Source organism: Calonectris borealis, chromosome 23 (assembly GCF_964195595.1).
Source record: "Calonectris borealis chromosome 23, bCalBor7.hap1.2, whole genome shotgun sequence".
Classification (NCBI taxonomy): Eukaryota; Metazoa; Chordata; class Aves; order Procellariiformes; family Procellariidae; genus Calonectris; species Calonectris borealis.
Window position 1 is genome coordinate 1,517,105 of NC_134334.1, and position 14,795 is coordinate 1,531,899.

The window sequence follows — 14,795 nt, forward strand, 5'->3', positions numbered from 1 at the left end:
AAAATGAGATCTGCAGTAGAAATACTGGTGCACCACCAACACCAGTGCAGCACTGGCAGAGAGCAGGGAATGGAAGACTTACATCTTCGTAAGGTCCTAAGAAGTGCCCTGAGTAGACCAACGGTCTGCCCAGCCCAGCCTTCGCGGGGCTGCTATTCGGTGTCTTCCCTGTTTTAGTCCCTCGACCCCACAACTCCTCCCTTTATGTCATTTGTTACCACCCAGCTTTTAATTTCTCCCTGGGTTTTTTTTTTGCCTTTAATGCCCCTTTCTCCCAAAGGACAGCTTCAAGGACATTTTTAGGGTTGGTCTTTGCCTGACCTTAGGACAACACCCGTGACGACAATGAAAGCTGGAGGCAGTATTTAGGGAGCACATGTGAGCCCGGCCAATTTCCACTGCGTTCGCCTTGTAGCCCTCCAGTATCCAGAGCCATTGTATAAGAGATATTAGAGAGAATATCCCTGCCTACTCCTGCTGAAATATCCATTTATGGACTGGATTCACACCATCCCAGTCCTCTCTGAAATACCTGACTCCGCAGGTAGCATGTTCTAGAATTCACTTTTCACTACATAAAGTAGTACTTGCTTGTATTTAATTTAAACACTTTTTCTACTAGTTTCATCAAATGCTCCCACTACAAGTATCACATTATTTCTTAGACAGCAATTCCAAATTCCCTTTATCCACTGCTTTCAGGATTTTGTAAACTTCAACTCTACTCTACACCTTCTCCTCTCCAAACTCAGCAAATCCAGATTTTCTAGTTCTTCCTCCTAGAACAGTTGCTCAACCCTCTTGGAAATTTTAATTGACCTCCCCTATTCTTTCTCCAACTCTGCCCTACCCCGCCTCACACCAGAGCTGCAAGATAGAGGCACACCAAGGTCTCTATATCAGCATAACGATGTCCTGTGTCTTCTTCTCAACATCCTTCCTGGTAAGCCCAACGTACTGTTGACTTTTTTTGGCTGCCGCTGCACGCTGAGCCAACGACTTCAGAGATCTGTCAGCAGAGGCTGCAAGCTCTCTCCCCTGCGTTCTGTCTGACAGTCTGAAGTTCAGCATTGCACAGACACAGTTTAGATTATTCTTCCCTGGATACACTAAATTATGTGACCTTACATTTATCTAAATGGAAGTTAACCTGCGATCATTTTTGCCCATTCACTAAGTTTTGCAGGGTTATTGACATTTCGGTCAGCATCATGCTTATGTTTAACTTATGTCTGTAGAGTACTGCCAGTCCACTTAGCAGTAAAATTCAATTTCTGCTCCAAAGAACATTGAAAACTCAACAAGAATCTGAACTTCCTGGCTTTTTTTTTTTTTTAATCAAGCTTGTATGCTTATTAAAACCTAAGCACAGCTGCAGTGGACTATAAGAAATTAAGCTTCTTTCTGTCCATTTCCCAGGAAACTGGACAAGAGCCAAAAATAATCTGTCCTGTTTAAAGTAAGTATCTGCATTTTGCCTCAACAACTCTCCAGAAGGCAGCCTTTTTATCTCCCTTCCACACCGCTGAAATTCATTTTGGAGCTAATATAAGCACTTATGAATAGCAAAAGATACTTAACTTCTGAGAGTGGAAGTGTCTGTAAATCAGTACTTAGAACAATAATTTAGTCAGAATTTAAGAGATGAGATGCACACACCTTTTGCTTGAATGCAAGTAAGTATACAACAGGGTGCAAGCTTCATAACAGTGCAGTACTTTTGCATTATTAAGCTCTCAATAAGAGATTAAACACAACCACTGCTGAGAGCAAAAAAAGACTGCATCAACTCTAAAAATCCTACGACTTCCATGTTACTTGCTAAAAGACTGCAAAGGCACAAATACGGATTAGCAACACAGAAAATATAAAGAAATCACAGCCTGAACTTTCATCCAAATATCTAAATTAAATCAGAAGTCTTCCAAAGGTTTAGAAAAGTCTAGATGTTTCTGTACTAATCACAAGCCACTGCATTTCAAGAGCTTTTATTGCTCAGAAAGGAAAATATCAATTATCGCAGTAAGGTTTATTGGTATGTACGGTCACAGAAAGATACGGAAGTCTCATAGCCAAAATGCCAGGCTTGTCCAGCGAATAGGCTAAACTCCTCATAACCTTAAAATAATTTCAAAACATTGGTCTTTTATCTCCATCCAGTTTCTAAACATCTTGTGGCTAATGTTCGCCATCGCTTAACACTGAAATATGGATTTCACAAGCTGGTTCTTCACTATGTTTTTGCCCTGCTGCTCACTTGACTGCTTCCACAGTCGCCCCACACCTGCAATTCCATCCTTTGCCTCTTCCTTCTTTTTCACCAAAAGTTGAAATACTCCAAAACATTCAAATATACCAAAAGTTCAAATAATCTACCGAAGGTGTAAAATCTGCTTGCATTGAATTTTTCTATGTAGACATTTCTGCTGCTTGGCTGGACCCAGCAGTCCCACTCCACGCGCACACCAGCATCGCCGCACGACTAGGTCAGGAGGGCGCGCCGTCAGGCAGGTTCCCAGCCTGCCTTTGTGCTTCAGCTGCGTTCCTCGGCTGACGGCAGAAGATACACATGCAACAACACAGCACTAGTAATAACCACCACTACCAACACCAAGGGCTAAGTCACTGGAGCTGTATTTAATTCTTCCCTTGCAAAAGCTTTCAAGTCAACTCAATTAAAGTAATCCACCACAATGATTCAAGTTTTACAGACAAGGATTTCCCCCCCCTCAACTGAGCAGCTTGTGATTTAACAGTAATGTTTCAAAGTTGTTAAACAACCCTTTCTCTCATTACATAAAAGATGAAGAAAGCTAAAAGGTATAAGCACTAAAAAGATATCTGATGTCTTACAGTATTAGGGGTGGAATTATCCAATTCCACGAAAGCTAACAACAGCTGCCTATGTTGTACAGACTGGATATTCACCCAAACTATAGTTGACAACTTTCCCCTCCTTCAAGAGACAGATATTTATTCCCCTCCTCACAGCAAATCCTTTGGACTACGGCTGTTGTCAGCTAAAAGTGGATCTTTTATTTCGTATCGGGCTCTTTGACACTTGTCAAGTTCACTTCAAAAAGATTTCAGCTCTTGCAGCATTAAAATCATCTTCCCAATAAAATTTTTGCTGGTCTGCTGCACAAAAATACTTTTAGTACATACATATGTAATCCAGTTTTTAAAAATGGCTTTAAATCAATAAATTGGATTTAGATTTGCAAGAACGCCTCGTTAACGGTTCTGAAAACGCTGAGCCCGTCTCGCTGTGAGGCAGTTTTCGCACAGCCCGTACCCCTCCCTGCACCGCTCGGGACAGACTGGCTACCAACACGTTACCTCCGTGTAACGGCCAGCAGAGCCGGGGGAACTCGGCTACTGCTCAGACCTACCACTTTCTGACTTCAAGACAGGAGGTTTATCCAGTTCCCCACATCACCCTTCTTTTCCAAACATTTGGCTTTGGCGATTCCCCCGCCCCTTCCCCTTCCCTTACTCCAAGTTTAAGGCAGTTCACCACTTACGGTCATTTACAGCTTACATCTCAGTAAATCCAGAAGGTGTCTGATGAAAAAGAGGGACTAGCCAAGCATCTTAATCCCCCTGTTCATTCATGCTCTCTGTAATGTTCTTTCAGGCCTCTGCTGAGAGACTAGGCTGAAATGAAGGCTGATAAATTAGTCTGGAGGGAAACAAGGCAGATTCTGCTTGTAAAAGGTCATTCCAACTTTGTTCTGGGTGAGGGTTTATCTTGACTGCAGCTGCGACAGACAATGGCCGGGGCCTAAACGGCAGAAATCCTAGCTCTGCTCATGAAATTACTGTGCTGATAAGGTAGAATGGACTTCAGTGAGATCTAAATGGGAAAAGGGAGGTGGGGGACAAGGGTGAAATGTAGGTATTTTTGAACATGATTGAACAGGGATGACACAATAAGATGTACAATTAAAGCAATGACTTGCCCAGGCATTATCTGAAAGTGAAGAAACCTACTGCTCACTAATCAGATCAAAAGGAAGAAAATACCCACTTCTGTGTGCTGAACAAACTGCCTCAGTACAAATGCGGGCACGAGTGGGGTGAATGCTGCAGTTTCTATACCAGAAAGGTTATGAAATACATTAAACACAAAGGTGATTCTTAAAGATCAGGGCTTCTGAACTACTGCATCATTTACTATACATCACATTGCTTCCAGGACACGCTGGAGATTTACTTCACTAGCAGCAACATGTTGCCAACAGCAGCCTAAATAAGCCCCACTAAAGAGCGTGCACGAGCAGGACATCTGGGTGTGCATACTCTTCAGTGAAAAGCACTTTAATTTTTTTAAGCACATTTTGTGCGTTTCTGGGGCAAAGAGAGTAAGTGATGGCAAGTTCTGACGAACAGCTCTCTAGTCTGTGCTTCCTGATGTGTACACAGATTGACTTTCCTTGTGAGAGAGATGCCTCTCCTTTATTTACACATCCCACTTGAATGTGCATGTCTCTGATCAACACAAACACATTAAACGGTCACAGCATACTGTTACCAGTCTGGAACCTGATTATGCTAACCAGCTTCCACTTAGGCCTGTGCCTCAGATGATCTTGTTATCTGTTTGCTTTCAGAGAGGACAGAGAGAACCAGGAAACGGAGAGAGATGCACAAATGAGTCGAGGTGGATATTTTACACGGACACATCCCAAAGCAGCTGGCCTTAGTCACAACTTGAGAAACAAAGCACGGGATTACTAATAAAATTTCCAAAGACATCCCTATGCACGGAAATGCTCCTTCCATGCTGACTGGCCAATTCACCTCCTTGTCTGACCACTAGACCTCCTCCTGAAGACGTGCTGCTTCTGTTAATGTTTCTAAATGTGACTCAAACTTAGCTTCAGACCTTCCTTGGATAAACAGCCCATGTTTTTCAAAGTTGTAAGTTTTCAGTACAAGGACTGTCTCATTTTGTACAGGTCCCAGTAGTTTGCTGTGATGAAATACACAAAAAGAGAAAAGGATGAATAATTAAGTGATACGTTAACAAGTGAAGAAGAAAGACCCACCTATGTCCCACTACTTCAGAAAGAGCGATAGACTCAACTTTTCATTTTCACCTCTAGATACAACAGCATAACTCCCTTGCATTTCCAGAGCCAAATAAGAAGCAATTGAAGTGCCAAAATGTGTGAAGTGCTAAATCCCACAAAGTAAGAGTTGCTACATTTAGCAGTTCTCCAAATCTGCGGTGCTGCTCCATATTTGTTATGGGAAGAGGAGGACAGTGCCAAATTATGCAGAGAATGTGATTTCCCCTTTCTCTAAAAGTAATTAACATAACATTTTACTTTGGAAAATTCATTGTTGTTAATTCTTGCATCGTACAGATTGACGTAAAGAAATTTCATTTAAAACCTTCAGACTTCATGATTAACCAGGAACTCAAATGAGGTTCACTGAAAGGTTTGCTAAAGTCACAAACCTTTGGAGTCTAAACACAGCTCTAAGTATTTAAGCTTTGACTCAAAGTTGAGTAATGACTTTCTCTAATGTCTTAGCACAAGGTTACTGGAACTCAGGGGCTAGGGATAAGCTACACAGAAAAAGGATCCTGGAAAATAACTGGGTGAACACCTAAAACATTCAACCGGTCAGGGTCCCTCACACAGCCAGGGACAGTACAAGTGAGGTGTGGGTGTAGGAAAGATGCAGCAGCTCGGACCTCGGCAGACAGTTCCCAAGTTCACTAGAGAACTTGGGTACATTCCTGTATTGCTAGCTTACGCTGGAGTCCTCGAGGCCACAGTCACACGTACATTACCTACTAGTAAGTAGCACAAGGACTGTCTTCTCAAACAGCAAACACATCCCTGATTACCATGCAGAAGTAGCCTAAGAACTGCAAAGCAAGTTATTTTGTATTGCTTCCACCTTCTGAAATTGCAACTGAAATTGTCCACAGAGTGATGCCTCCTTTAAAGTCCCATGTATGTTTATGGTTTAACTCTAACTTATTGATCATTTCCTTTACAAAAGCCTACCGTGTTCCAATGCTCCATCAGCCAGGCTTTTCTGGGCATCCAACAAAAGGTTGGATTTCTATGTAACTTAACATTCCAGAAAGAAGTAGTGCCCTGTATTCTGCAAGGCTTTTGACAACGAAGAGAGCTATTTTTCAAACCCTGTGGTCACCACTGAGCTTTTCGTGGGATTTTCTTTTCCTCTTTTTTTTCTTTTTCTTTTTTTTTTTTTTTAAGTGTGGATGATAAAATACTGTTTCAGAAGCTGGTATTCATGGATGTCTCTCGAAGACGAAAAGAAAATATTTATTTCCTTTTTCTGCTTGTGAATCAGAATGTTCTATTTAAAGAAAGTGCCCTCTGCCGGATTGCTCATGAGTTATTACCCCTTATGGAAATAAAGGAGAAATATCAGGAGGTATTCTTAGTCATTCCCTTCCCCTGTCTCTTCTTTTTTTTCTTAATTCCTTATATACCCATGTTTTAGAGAAGTGCCTAAGATAGAGCAAGATATCTTGGCATTCTTGGGCCTAAAAAAGACTTACTCTTTTAACCCTGACATTGAAGCATCTGGTGAAACATCAAAAAATGGTACAAATCTCAGTCATTTCACTTGGATGTCATAAGGTGTATTTTTCATTTTTATCCAGGGTTGAAATTAATAAATTAACCCCCCCCAATAGATTTAGTTGTAGAGAATGGGATTTTGCTTTTGATACAATAAGCAGTTCCCTCGCACCCCTCCCCGCTTTTTCTTTGTTGCTTCTTTTTCTGAATCAAAAGCCAGTAGCATGTGCCTACTGGCATATTTTTAATACCAGGCATAGGAAACAGTCTAACAATTGACAGGACCTGGAAGCTGACTCTTCCCCATCCTCATGATGGTCTCCTAACACCAGAACAAAGGCCATACGCTGTGGAGAAAATTAAAGTGTTGATGTTCTCACCATAGTTGTTCTCCGGAAAGGGGACCGTATCTAGCACGTACAAAGTTGAGTAACCTTACTGGCCCTAAATCACACAGTATTTAGAATATTTAGAGTTCAGTAAGTTCTTTTTCCTCCTTGAGATTAATTTTTTTCACTTAAGTGCCAGGTTTCAGTCTACAGCAAAAGCTTATCTGCAGTTTTATAATGCATGGGTGTATACATTCTAACTGCGGATGCCTGTTGGCAACTACTAGTGGCTCAGGGCATACCTGGGAAGTCCCAGAGTGCTCTTACGTTCTGTTTACCTTATGAACCCATAGATTCTTTCTTTTTCAGAATTATTCTAGCCAAACAAAACTTTGAGAAATTGTGAAGTAACCTTGCATGGGAAATGTTTTCTGCGTAGGTAACACATTCCATCTAGGGAATGGCCATGCACGCCATTCTTCAGCAATTTCCAAGACTGCTCATTCCCTGCAAGAGCATTAGATGTGGTTCTGAAAACAGCAATTCATAAGCTCTTTTTCCCTGAGCGATAGAAGCTGTTATAGTACCATTATTCTCAAGCCAAAGGGAAAGGCAGAGGCCAGAGAAAATGAATGAATCAGAAGACACATGAAGAAAAACTACATGGAAATGTCATCACATCCTTTCAGTCTAAAAGTTGAAAGAACATTAGCAAGAGATGAGTGCAAACAGGTTTTGGGATTTCTTTGCTCATTTAAAGGACTCATGCTTCTTTTAGCATCTTTTGTTAAGAAACAGGACAGACAAGAACATGCTTCTTTAACAAACTATACCAGCTTTTAAAGTGAAATGAGGGAATTTGGGCTGTATGTTTTTTTAACTGGGAAGCATGACAACACCATCACAGTTAAAAGAATGTTTAGAGTCTCCTTCCTATTTTAATATATTTAAGACTCAAGGAAATACAATATAATTCTCCTCTCAGCAATCATGGCCAGTCGAGTGAAGTAAATTTTCCTTGGCACTTATGAGTATTTCTAAAAAACAAACAAAATAAACAAAAAAGACCCCCCTACAAAAATTTAAATATTCTATTTTGTGGGAGCAGGGAGGTTGAACTGCTATGAATCACTGACACTATAAAGCACGTTCAAAAAACAGCGGAGTTTTCCACTGGCACAGATGTGAAGCCAAGAACGCCTGCTGCATCCTTAGCTGCCGGCTCTTATTTTTTCCACAGTTATTTGTCTTTCATGGGACAGCTTCTATCTTCACCCTAAAGTATTAAATGAAAGCACTTATTTTTCATATGTAAAGAAGCCGCTTGCCTCTTACACGTTAGTGTAAGAGAAGTCTCTTGTGTTTCAGCAAATAATCTCTTAAAATATAAATTAAAACAAAGGAACTAATAACCATATTTTATTAAAGGTATTTACCCTGTGAAGAAAACTGAGCTTTTAAAGCATATCTGGTTGCTTCCAAATTCCCTAGAATTCAGTTGCTAAATTTCCCTCCAGGATGTGATTCCATTCTTCTCTCAATTAGCAAAATAAACAGTGCTACGATAAATATTATTATTTACTCAACAAAGTGATCAAAATCATTACGCGATTTTTTTTCTTTTTTTTTTAGGTCCCAGAGGCAATAAAGTGAAAACATGCTGTGATTTATTTGGGGTACTCTGAATGGTATGTTCTGTATCAGCAGGCAAGGAAGTAATAGGATCAGGAGAGCAGAGCAGAAATGCAATCACGTCACACTAAATAATCGCAAGGCTTTTAGTTTGGGTGGTGTCTTTTAAGGGAAAAAAGGTAGATAAACATGATCAGCACAGTAGTGTCAGGGAATGAGGCACAGAGGGAAAACACACGGCACACCATCCTATACAAACACTTACTGAATCATCTCTATGAGGGGGTGGGGGCCAGAAGACGGACACATTTATTTTTATGAAATGAGCATGAATCACTCACTGCCATCCCATGTTAAAAAAACCCTTGAATAATAGGTGTGGTTTAATTTAAACAATATTTTTAAAAACATATTCCACAAAGCAAATGTTGGAGGAAAAACATATAAAGAAACAAGATAGTAAAGACTTGCTGCAAATAAAGTAGGACATGTATTCACCCAGTCTTAACCCAGTCCCTCCTGTCTGGCTAAAAGGAAAAACATATATGATAAAAAAAAGTACATATCTTTTTTTCAAGATATGGCAAGTAAGACATAGCATTCTATATTCCCTGTGATGTTTTAGGCTATTAGGGGAAATAACGAGTAAAGCTGAAAGTTTCAGCAAATAGCATTCTTCTTTTACCTCCTGGAGCTAGATGTTTTACATCAGAGCCAGGTCTGGATCAAACAGTTTAGATGAAAAAAGAGCTGGCCCCTACCTCCAAACAGAAGCCCGTCTTTCCGGAGGATTTCGAAGAAATACAGTGAACTGTTTTGTTTCATTTTAATTTTCACAAATCTGGTCTTATTGAAGTTTGAAAAGAGAAAGCTATTTCTGCAGTGTTAACGCCTTGGATAGAAGAGAGAGATCCATTTTCAAATCAAAGCCCTTAATAGCACATTTTCCAGCCCCCCAAAATGGATTTTTTTAATTACAGAAATCAGAAGAAACAGATCTTAATTGTGAAGTACAAATTGAAGCATTTTAAAATTTGTATTGTATTTTAATATGCTGAATTAGCATGCTTAAGCTTTAACTAAAAAAATCCACAGAATAGCAATAAAAACATGCCTTCCTACACACCTACACACAAAGAGTCTACTTCAACATCCTCCAGCACTGTTTCATGCTTTATGCTATCTACAGCAGATTGGGGCCCATTACAGACGGGCACAAATCCAAACACATTAAGAAACTTGCATACTGACCGTGTTCAGAAGCCAGATACGCATTTTTAAGCCCAAAGACGCGCCCTATACAACAACATGAACAACAGTTTCTAGCAAAACTGAGATGTTGCTAACGAATGCGCAGTTCAAAATGTGATGTAAAGCACTCTTAGGTATTACCACTTCTAGTGGCACTCCTAGTTTAGTCAGTCTGACAACAAATTTCCTGTGATGAAGGGCAAGAACTTTTCGTGCAAAAGGCAGAAACACTATTAAAATTAAGGAACTGATGACTACTAAAACCAAACAAAACAAGACCAGGTTTTCAGGATTTGGGGGGGGAGTGTCCACAGAAGTGGCATTATCAAGAATATAAACTATAGGAAATGAACTGAGAAATATGAATAGAGAAGAAGGTTGGATGTGAAGAACAGCTATCTTTCCTGAAGTAAAAAAACTAATATAACTAACAGAATAGACAATTCAAGTAGAATAGTTATATCTCAGTTAGCCGGCAATAAGGAGTTACGTGTAAGAAGACTTACAACAGCATTCGACTTTCAAGTCACTGCAAGTCAAAACTACAAGTTACAGAGACATACTGTCAGAAATAATGCCAAACTGCGTAAGGAATACTTCTCGTGGTACACTACAAAAACTAGATTCGTTAGACTCATCACTATTGTAAGAAACAACATGGAGGCAAAAGTCTAGTCAAGCTATAGGGTGACAAAAAACCTCTCCCCTTTTCTTTTTTGTTCTTGCTACGAATTGTCTGCCTACTCAATTTTATTAACAGAGGGTGGAAACATATCCCAAGTTACAATTTTCTAGCAAAAGTCACATCATGTAAAGCTGCCTAGAACACCTCTTAAAGGCTTTTCCAACCTTACACTCAAAGGAAACAGCTCAGAAACCAAAACACAGGCAGAGATAGTATTTATTACATGAATTCCTGTTTAGCACATGAAGGTATTTGTGTATGTTGTTCCCAAGTGAAATGATGAAGGTACTGAGTGACTAAAAACAGATTTCTGAACTTTCTTTAAACATACTGGGAAGCGGAAAACTTCAAGAGGTATCTGCAAGTACAAGAAGGTCAAAAGAGATAGTGTCAGGGTGGGTCTAAGACAGTGTTTGAGGACATCTGATGGAGGACAAATAGTCCTTCCTTTCAGGTATGAAAGGTACCTGCCAAATCAGAGAACAAAAGAATGCCGCTGAAGTGTGAGAAGTACCACAGAGAAAGAAAGTTTGTTCAATTACACTACAAAAATAAACAGTATCACAAAGTCAACATAGACCGAAGTTAATAGATACGGTTTATATCAGGCCTGGCATTCAGTGCAGAATGGATGTAGGGAACATTTCTTAAAAACATGAATGTAAATACAAACTTTTATCAGAAATATAAAACACAAGGACAAAGTTCTGCCAAGGTCATAGAAAAAAAGATTTGCATTACTCAAATTTGGTCTGACTCCCAGCAGCCAAGGAGGATAGCACTTAGTTCCAAAAAACTCATTGTCTTTAAAAAAAAAAAACAAAACACAAAAACAAAAGCCACCTATAAATACTAGGTTCAGAAAAAGAGAATTCACCTTTCTGTAGGAGCCACTTCCACACTGCAGCCTACAAATAAGCAATATTGCATGCTCCTAGAGGAAAATTGTGCTTTGTTTCAGAGAGACCCTAACGTCACACATAGGTAACCTCAAGCTGCCTCATACCTATAGCCTCCCTGAAACAGCCAGGTGTTTCCAGTGTATTAACAGGTCCTTCTTTTTTTCCCAAAACAAACATGTTTTGAAGCTAATACAGAAATAGTAATCAAATATTCTGTAATGATATTCACAAGAAAAGCAGCTAACACAAAGATGAACTTCTGAGGAATGCCATCGGCAGGGGGGAGAGGGAATCAAAACTCTCAGCTAAATTTCCCTTCTTTCCCTGCATTAGGAGAGAAAGAAAAGGAAACTCTTGACTCATTCAACCAAACTCTGATTTTAGCTCTTCAGACATTTCCTACTGCAGAACGACAAAACATGACTGAGTTTTGTTTTTATAGCAGGTGGTTTTTGCTTTTTCCTGCACTTTCAACACATTAAAAAAGTAAACAAAAGCATCTGGACATACAAAATCCAACTGTTCACTGATTTTTCAGACTTCACAATCAAGAGTGTAAATTTAATCAGACAGAATTTAAAACGTTAATGCTTAAGTTTGGCCTTTTTGACCTCGTTTTCTAAGAAAACAGGGCCTCTGCGATGGCACTCTTGGCTTGCCCAAGTAAGTCTTACCGTTTTATCTCTTAGTTGCTTCCCACTTCTGTACTCCAATAGTTTTTAAACCGCCACATCAATTAGTGGCCGACGGAGAAAACAGGCCAAGTTACTGCTTCACGCAGGGGAAAAGGTAGGTAAAATTCAGCTTCCGCATATTTGGAGGGACAGGGCTAGCCTCTCAAACAGCATGTGAGTCCTAGCCAGCCAAACCTCTCCGAACCAGCTGCCCCAGACACAGCCTCTTCCTCAAGACAAAAGACAGCAGATCCGATGCGCAGCAGGGGCGTTGTAGTCTTGGGGTGGACATTAGGGCTACCATAGAGAAGCAATTATATATTATATAATGGACACTAGATGCACTGGGATAGGACTGTGGACACAGAGCATAAATCTTTGGCTACATTTCACCATCCACAGAATCTACTATAATTTATGATAATTCTTAGGGGTATGGATATTTTCAAACCAAGAATGTAGGAGCAGAAGAGACTAAGATGACTTCTGGGACAATCCCAGAAAAGCAGGGAGAAAGATATGAGTTCTGGGATAGAGGTGTTTTTCCTATTGAAGACTGTTTTTTGTTTAGCTCTTAGGGAAAAATGACTTTCACATTTCTTTATCTTTGCTGCAGAACAAGAACTCAAGAACATCTAGGGTGTTAATGGGTACATGCTATTTTTCTATGATCGGTTAATAACGCCTGCACAGCTAACACCGACTGGAAGTCAAAGGTAACACACCCAACTACAAAACATGATGCGACTAATCATATTTCTTCCGCTGTGACAAGTTCTGAACACAATTTGGAAATGACAAGCACTTTAAGAAGTGACCCAACATCATTTAAAACCAACCTTCTAAAATGGAGCTAGAGCAGTATTTGTAGCCCAAGAAGCTATCTTAAAAAGGATTTCTGCTGCTTTTTAAATACTGCATGTAATTGGGGATGTAAAATAACGCAGGGAAATAAGGCATTAGCAAAGTCACTACTTCTGTCCCAGGCCAGTCAGGACTCAGTCTAGCTTTATGAACAGTTTGCACAGAAGACAAATGAATGTGATTATCACATTCAACACGCTTACCTCCCATCCAAAGTTTGTTTCCTTTAATGTGCTCCTTTGTACTGTCATATAGGGTCCAAATCTTTCCCCAACTTCAATCTTCTTTTTGGCCCAAATCCCTAGCCCTGCCCCTGGAATCGAAGATTCTCTGAGTTCAAAATCTGGTGGGATTGGAATGTCATCAGGAATGTAGACGGGAGCTTCATAAGGTGAGCCCTCCTTGGGAGTGAAGTCCTCACTGGTGGGAAAGGGTGATGGAGGTCCGACAGGAATGGGGGACATAATACTGTCCTCTGTTTCCTCCTCTGCACTTTCGCCAGCAAGGAGATCAGGGTCGGTCTCGTACATATTATTTACAATCTCGCTGTCACCTAAAAGGGGAAACAGCAGAACAAAACACACTGAAATACTCACGTGAACATTAGTTAATCTCTTCTTGGGACAAAGTTTCATAAAGCCTCGTTCGCATGCTTTAAGGATAGAAGCAGTGGCAGAAAAAAAGATAATCCTCACCTACAGAACTCAGGTCGAACTGAGGTAAGAATACTCATACTGATTGCACAATGTTCGGTGCTACTGAAGGATGAGATGGAAGCTAATTGCAGGCCTGCCATGTTACACTGGGTCAGGGTTACTGTAGCGGTTGTCTTTCAATAACGGAAAGAAGGAAGAAAACACAGAAGAGGTGCTCGAGGTTCCCTGTCACCATTTATTGTTTTAACTGGCTCAGTATACTTTGTAGAGGATATAAAAGAGAAATTAAGGTAAAACCCGACTTAAGTTTGGCAAGCACTGTTTGCCTAGTATTTGGGTTTCTCGGGTTCAGTGCGTCACACAACAGAAGCTGTGGCTGATGTGACCTTCCAGCTACATCTCAGCAATGTACCTTTCCAGGTGTAACAAAAGCATCACTAGTCTGTAATGCTACTTTAAGACTAACGTGTCCTACGTGCTTAAACAGCGAGCATTTTAAGCTACGCTCTCAACCATAGTACAGATATGGTTTCACTGAACTCCGCTGGACGGGGATCTGGTTTGCAATAGTGCTACAACGGTTAAAGAAAAAGGCAGGGAAAAGCTGTACACTTTCTTCTATTCCACACAACATCTCATAAACAGACAGAAACAGATTAACCCAAATAGTATTATAACATTATTCTTTAAAAAGAAACCCAAGCACTTAAAAACACGGGCCTAAAATGCTTATTTAATTTCATACTATTCAGGATGTAAGAATTTTGGAGGCAAGTCACTATTTCTTTTTTCCTGTTTTAAAATAATTATTTGTATGGTCTTTCCACAAAAGCATCAGCAGAACTGCAGCTCTTTTTCCTATGCCTCAACTTCTTCAGTTCAATAAGGTAGTAGGAAAAAAAAAAAACACACATAAGAAGATTTGAACGGGATGTATATAGAATAAAGGCAAAATTTTAAGCAAGAGGAGTTAACATTACTCGCCAGAGTTGATAACTGCATCCAGTTAGAAATACCATGTCAAATCTTTCATGCTTAGCATCTTCAGTGTAATTACAGCACTGTTCAGCTCAGTGCCTACAAAAGACTGGGAATCAAATTAGTCCGGAGGATAGGAAGGGAGCATGTGTGTGTTGTTTGGGGAAAACAAACAACCACCCCCCCCAAAGTAAGTACCCTTAATCCTGCAAGGATTTTTAAGCTTCATTTTCCAGCAACAAATTATTACAC

The 14,795-nt window shown here is 40.1% G+C and overlaps 1 protein-coding gene across 1 annotated transcript in view; it reads right to left on the reverse strand.

The window, feature by feature from the left end:
• Nucleotides 1–13,454, reverse strand: part of PRDM16 (PR/SET domain 16) — a 216,387-nt gene extending 202,933 nt beyond the window's left edge. The window contains exon 1 of the mRNA XM_075172177.1: nucleotides 13,113–13,454. Within this exon, the coding sequence (XP_075028278.1) occupies nucleotides 13,113–13,439 (327 nt within the window). The 5' untranslated portion in view covers nucleotides 13,440–13,454. The remainder of the gene's footprint in view (nucleotides 1–13,112) is intronic.
• Between the last annotated feature and the right edge of the window lie 1,341 nt (nucleotides 13,455–14,795).